This window comes from Schistocerca americana, chromosome 5, assembly GCF_021461395.2.
Source record: "Schistocerca americana isolate TAMUIC-IGC-003095 chromosome 5, iqSchAmer2.1, whole genome shotgun sequence".
NCBI lineage: Eukaryota > Metazoa > Arthropoda > Insecta > Orthoptera > Acrididae > Schistocerca > Schistocerca americana.
This window is the reverse complement of record NC_060123.1, coordinates 585,976,419-585,983,087: the sequence shown is the minus strand read 5'-3', so window position 1 is coordinate 585,983,087 and position 6,669 is coordinate 585,976,419. Positions and strand designations below refer to the sequence as shown.

Genomic DNA, 6,669 nt, shown 5'->3' with positions numbered 1-6,669 from the left:
TTTCTCATCTTTGAACTGAGTGCCCAGCCTCAACTCTGCAGCTAGTCTCTGGACACATTCTATTAGCTGACTTCCTGTTGTCCAGTCTCTTTGCGTCGGAAGAACGGAAATCGGTACTCTGACATTCTCTACACAAGGAAAGCCTAATACAAAAGGAAACTAAATAAATTGTGAGATATTGGCAAAACAGAAGACAGGTCTTTTTAACTCGTGGTTTGCACAACACAGTTATCAAGCTATATCATACAAAGCACGTAGAGAAATTATTGAGAGTCATTACCAAGTGTCGTTTCGGAGCACGACTTTTTCACGTACTATGGCTGTAACTACGCTATATGACGGATCTAACCTCAGTCTTTATGTGCTACAACGTTCATAGTACTAAGTGAAAAGTTATTTTGTTACATCATCTCCTCATTCCAGTGTTGACACAAACAAAAGTGTATTTTCCCTGGTACAGGAACAATGTTATGTATAAAAGTCCTGGCAGTTTTGTTAGTTAAACTTTGGGATAACACCAATCATAAGATGGCCCACATTCATCTCTTGCGGCGACACCAGTGCAGTACGCCTTCGACGAGCCAGGAGAACATTGCTATTGCCACCAGGACTGACAGCAGGTGCATACACAGTGGATAGTTCTCCGTCTCATCACGGACGTATCCTGAAAGCAAGAAAGATTTCATGCACTCTCAACTTGTTACAAGTAACGAATAGAGATTGATGTGTAGGACATTTTTCATATAGATTTTAAAGCGAACCACTATCATCATTTTTATTGGCAAACCACTACGTTAAGTATCAGTATTTGAGCCCTTTTGCAGTTACAAGGCTTCTTTTCTAAGTAATGATACAGTGCAGAGACTGAAACTGTCTCCACCTGCAACAATGAGTCCCGAAATTCTCTCAAAAAATCTCATACTGTCTGGAACCGCGCGACCGCTACGGTCGCAGGTTCGCGTCCTGCCCCGGGCATGGGTGTGTGTGATGTCCTTAGGTTAGTTGGGTTTACGTAGTTCTAAGTTCTAGGGGACTGATGGCCTCAGAAGTTAAGTCCCATAGTGCTCAGAGCCATTTGAACCAGACACATTCTCCTACAGTATAACTCAATTTCTTCATCTACGTGTGAGGAATGTGTCGTGCAATATGTGCCGTACATTTTTGTTACATCCTGTATATTCATTATGGTTGTATGTTTGTAAAAATCAAAGCCAGTAAAACAAGACAAAAATCATACGAGGTGACTTTTAGAATCGCGCTATGAGAAACTAATCATCAGTTTGAATACTGAAGAAAATAAAGCCACACTTCTCGAGCTAAGAGGGAATGTGACAGTTTTTTTAATTGGTTACTATTATTTACAACGCATTATACGGTTCTGACATCGATTTCACCTCCTCCTTATGATGTAGAGGAAAAAAAATCATGTGCTGCAGAATGATGCTGAAATGAAACTAACCTATCACATAGCCTTTGAAACAGTGAAGTCAGCACGTCCTTTCGGCAGTGGAGAATTTTTGAAAGAACTGTTTGTGCCGGGCACAACATTTTTACATCCGGCGGAAATTCGTCTTGTAAAACAGTTGTTCTCTCAAGGAGTACGATTAGGAGATGGATGTCTCAGACGTAGGAAATTGAAATACTGATTTATTCAGTCGCAGGAGATAAGGTCGGTGTTTTGCTCTTGGTCATGTTTACTCTGTTTGGGTGGTGTAATACTAACGCAGTGTGGGTGTCTCTTGAGGCAGCCGCTTGCATAGTGGTTGTGAGGATCCTTGAACGTCGGCAGTAATACAGTAACCACCATTTTTTAACTGTTCTTTTTTATGCCAGTACATGTTTCGGGGTTTCCCCCACCTTCAACTGGAGTAATACGTATTTAAATCTTCAGTTAACACATCGTTAAAAACAACGACTGCAGTTTGAATGTTGCAGTTTCCCTGTGCAAAATAACAGTTTTATTTAACTACTTAACTTCGCGAGTTGTATATTTACAATATATTACCCGTTACTTGTACTCACTTTCTGTTCTGCTTGATACTGCTCCAGTTTTTCGTACGCGCAATCGTGACATAGATATTTTGTCTTTTTACATTCCAGAAAAACTGCACAGTATTCGTCATGTTGCCGAATGACGTACTTGTTTACATCGAAACATTACGTCTATGGTCAAAGTTAAGTGCTGCCGATAGGTTCTGAAATTCCTGCTGAAGTCGGTTGGTTGCATACATGAAATATTTTTAATTGACACTTCTTTATGACAAAATAATAGAAATTGTTTAGCAGGAATATACTAAGTGCTGCGTATGTTAATCTACTAACTGCAGTAGCGACATGTTTACTGAAGTATATTGAATATTATAGAACTTTATTTTTTAGTTCATATGAAAGCTTAAATTCAAAACATGTAATGTATCAGTTCAACAGTAGCACTTTCAGAACCCGTAAGCAAGATGAAATTTTGACCATAGACGTATTTTTCCTTATAAACATACATTTCAGTCGGCAAAATAGCGTATACTACGCTGACTTTGTGCAACCTACAAAGAGAAAGAGTTTATGTGACGATTATTTATCCGGAAAATACGATAAATATCGAGCATAGCAGAAATTAAAATATCTAACGAGCCATATGTTGTGAATGTACAACTCGCTAAGTTTAGGAGTTAAACAAAAAAGTTATTTTGCATAGAACAACAGCAGCATCCAAATTACAGAGTATGTTTTCAACGATATGCAAACTGAGATTTAAATATATACGCTGCTTAACAGCAGCTAAGGAACAGAGACATTGTAGGACAGGAATAATCACAGGCAATAATGAACGCTTGAAGCACAGTACATGCGTGACAGAAGTCGAGTGGTAGATTTATGACGAAAAATGGTACTCATTTCACAGCATGAGAAAGCAGGATAACAGAGTTATATATACGCTGCTTAACAGTTGCTAAGGAGTAGAGACATGGTTGGACAGGAATAATCACAGGCAAAAATCTACTCATGAAGCACAGTACATGTGTGACACTAGTCGGGTGGTAGATTTACTCATTACAGTCATTTCATAACATGAGAAAGCAGTATAACAGACTTAAATAACGTTCCTGTTTGAGACATGTCAGACTGCCTACATAAACGTCAATATCGGACTCTCACTAAGGAATATGCCCTCCTCAGGTACTAACGCACATTTTGTGCCTATTACTCGTGCTAGCTACCTAAATGTTTAGTATTCCTTGGGGGACGTTGTGCCATTCCTAGTCTTCTAGTCTTTCGGTTTTCAGTTCTTGTACGGTTCGGGAAGCGGGTATTCTATGAAAAATATGTCTGCCAAGAGCATTCTGTACAGGGTTCGGGTCCGGGGATCACTCAGGCCATTTCATAAATTCACTCTATTAACTTTCAGTTGTGTCCGATACATCAGCGATCCCGTGCGGGCGCATTATCGTCCATAAGAAGTAAGTCGGTACCTGTCGTTCCCTTAAAGGGACGCGGACATGATTAAGAGCAATCTCCCTGCAATACCGCTGTGCCGTAACGGTATCTAGCGCAAAGATTTGGAGCGACGTTAGCAGTTGTGCATAATGCCTGCCCACACCATAACGCCTAGGCCATACGGATAACGTTCATGTACATGCTGTGGTGTACAGCGTGTTCACGTCTCTCTCAGCACTAACTGGCGGCCAGAATCACTTGCCGCAGTGGAGAGATATTAGTCAGGGAAGATTTCTCTGCGCCACCGTTGTCGATCGCAACCAACACGCCCCGTGGACCAACGAACTGTTTCTCGAGGATGGCTTGGTTGACGTGGCATACGTGGAACAGGCTTCTGAGCATACAAGCTAGCCTGATTTAATTACGCGAAATGTCTCTGACAGATACTCATATACAGATAGCGGTTGCTATGTCTTCAGCGATCTGACTAGGAGTCAAATGTCTGTTCTTTTTCGTCACTAGAGCTACGTGTCGATACTTCTACGGTGTAGTGTTTCGTATACGACCATCGGTATGCTTTCGCATAGAATTCCAACCTTCAGCTGCATTTTTAAGCGCGAGGTGCCATTTTTGGGCCTCGGCGGGTAGCTGCCCGGTCTTGGGCGTCTTGTCACTGTTCGCGCGACTCCCACCCGTCAGAGGTTCGAGTCCTCCCTAGCGCATGGTTGTTTGTGTCGTCCTTAGCGTCAGTTAGCGTAAGTTAGATTAAGTAATGTGTACGATTAGGGACCGATGACCTCAGCAGTTTGGTCCATAAGACTGTAACACAAATTTCCACTTCTGGGCACACTGTGGCCACACAAGTGATATTTTGACTGATTTCTAGCCATTGAACCATCGTCCACAATCGTAAGCTCTCAAATGATGTGTGGCAGACATACTGCCTTATCACACACAAGGTAGCACTTACTGGTTTCACCTTAACCTTCGTCAAACAACGTACTGTACGATGTGTCAAATGCAGACCGTTCGTGCACAGGCTTCGCTTTAGTGAACACATCCCACCCTCTAAATTTCCTTTTACGACCATTGGTCGGGTATTCGTAGCAATTATCGGTGTACTGTAACAATTGCCAGTTGTTTTCTAGATAGTGTCAGTTGTTCCTTGCGATTGTCAAGCAGTGTACCACGTCAAACGAAGATAGGCGAAACCCAGTAACGTTTACTGGCATAAATAAAAATACAAAACAAGTTACTAGTAGCTGTATTTATTAGGTAGTATAACAGAGAGCCATGGAGCTCAACAAGTATTAAAATTGATAAAGTAACGTATAATTTTATGTCTGAAAGACTCCTCACATTATTTGTTCCACATTTTCCTGGCTTAGTCTCTAGTTTTTCATAGTAAGTAATAATCTATTACTACTCCGTCGCTTGTGAATTCCTTAGCATAAACATCTACCGTTTCGTTCCCCTTAATGTGGCTTTAACGAGACGTAATTGCCCATCTACTGACTGTCGTGGCATATGGTTAATACATTCTTTATGTCGTATGGTACAGGCTGGTACCGGTTAAATAAACCTTCGGAGAGATTCTGAGCGATTTAAGCAACAGTGGAGGTCACTAACTAAATAACGTCCTGCCTAAGATCGTTCATTTAAAATGACGCACTTGTTACATACGGTGGAAACGGAAATGAGCGTTTGGCGTCATTGGCCGGGACGCCCTCTACAGGGCTGGGCCGGCCGCCTTGGTGCAGGTCTTATTACCTTCGACGCCACATTGGGCGACCTGCGAGCCAGATGGGGATGAAATGATGATGATGACAACAGCCAGTCCCTGAGCGGAGAAAATCCCCGACCCATCACGGAATCGAACCTGGGCCCCTTAGGACGGCAGTCCGTCACCGTGATCATTCAGCTATCGGGCTGAACGTTACATGCGGTACACCCTCACGATATACGTAATGTTGAGTACTGGGAAATGTTAGGTATCGAGTGTATGAAGCCAGACCCGACCCTTACCTATGATGGGCCCCACGGCGAGCAGCATGAAGCCGGTGCAGACCATGTTGAGCCCCACGGCGCCTGGCAGCTTCTCCTCGGGACACACTTCGGCGACGCACAGGTTGTTGTTGACGACGGCGGCGCCGCGAGAGAAGCCGCACAGCGCGTTCCACACGCACAGTGGCACCATCCCGGTGCTCATCGCGATTGCTGAGAACAAGGCGTCATGACTTGTTGTAATGTATGCTCAACAAGGCTACTTAAATATACCTACTCCTCTTAGAAATAATGCACAGTGGTCAAAATAAATGTTGCATGTTGATTTATTGCCAATACTGGACATAATAGGAAACAGAATTGGTTTTGTACTGTCAGATACAGCCACAAGAATACGAAAAAAGGGAGATAAGCACATTTACACTTGATCAACACTATCAAAGAAACAGAAATAAAGTCTTACAAAAAATTCTAGCAGTCACTACAGTTTATTTTCAATTTCATATTGCATAAAACATTCTTTATGAACCCATTGACCCTCCTCATAACTGGAGAGACTTTTGAAATCTGTTAGGCATATTCCTTTCCAAATTGTCCAGATAAGTCTGTGAGATATTCCTGCATTCCTCCACAGCGGCCTCTCTGCGATCTCTGGTGGGACGGAAAGATTACCAACCGCTCGTTTTAGCATGGCCCATGCATTTTCAATGCAGTTGAGATCTGGAGAATATGGGAGCCATTCCACCCGACTGTATTCTCCAACAGGAAAGTTTTCGCAAGCTTGTGACGGTGGGGGCCCGCATTGTCGTCAATCAGCTGTAATCCCGCTCAAATATGTTCAGCAAATGGAGCCGCAATGCCTGCAAGGATGTCGTCCCGATACTCCACACCAGTCATCTTCCCATGTATTGGCACAAGGGTCTTGATAAGGGTGGCGATCTACGATACAGCTGGGGCGTGGACGTTGTTGTTGTAGCCTCCACACACGAATATCAGTATTATAAGTGTGGAGGCAGTCGCAGGTCTCATCAGAAAAGAGGGTTGGGTCCCACTGCTGCTTAGCCCAAAAGAGTGATCTCATGCCTATGCGATACAAGCCCCACATCTAACCCAATTTAACAGTGGAGTCTTGAAAGGTCTTCTGACGCGCAATCCCTGTTCACGGAGCCTACTTTGTATCATCTGTGTTGACGCGTGGACTCCTGTAGCTGTTTGGAACTGTCAGCGTAGACG

General features: G+C 43.1%; 1 protein-coding gene across 1 annotated transcript in view; it reads right to left on the bottom strand.

The window, feature by feature from the left end:
- Positions 1–304: 304 nt before the first annotated feature.
- LOC124616561 (monocarboxylate transporter 12-B-like) overlaps positions 305–6,669 on the bottom strand; it is a 93,380-nt gene continuing 87,015 nt past the window's right edge. Inside the window, exons 7-8 of the mRNA XM_047144880.1 lie at positions 5,458–5,649; positions 305–664 (exon numbers count right to left, since the gene is read on the bottom strand). Coding sequence (XP_047000836.1) covers positions 540–664; positions 5,458–5,649 — 317 coding nt within the window. The 3' untranslated portion in view covers positions 305–539. The remainder of the gene's footprint in view (positions 665–5,457; positions 5,650–6,669) is intronic.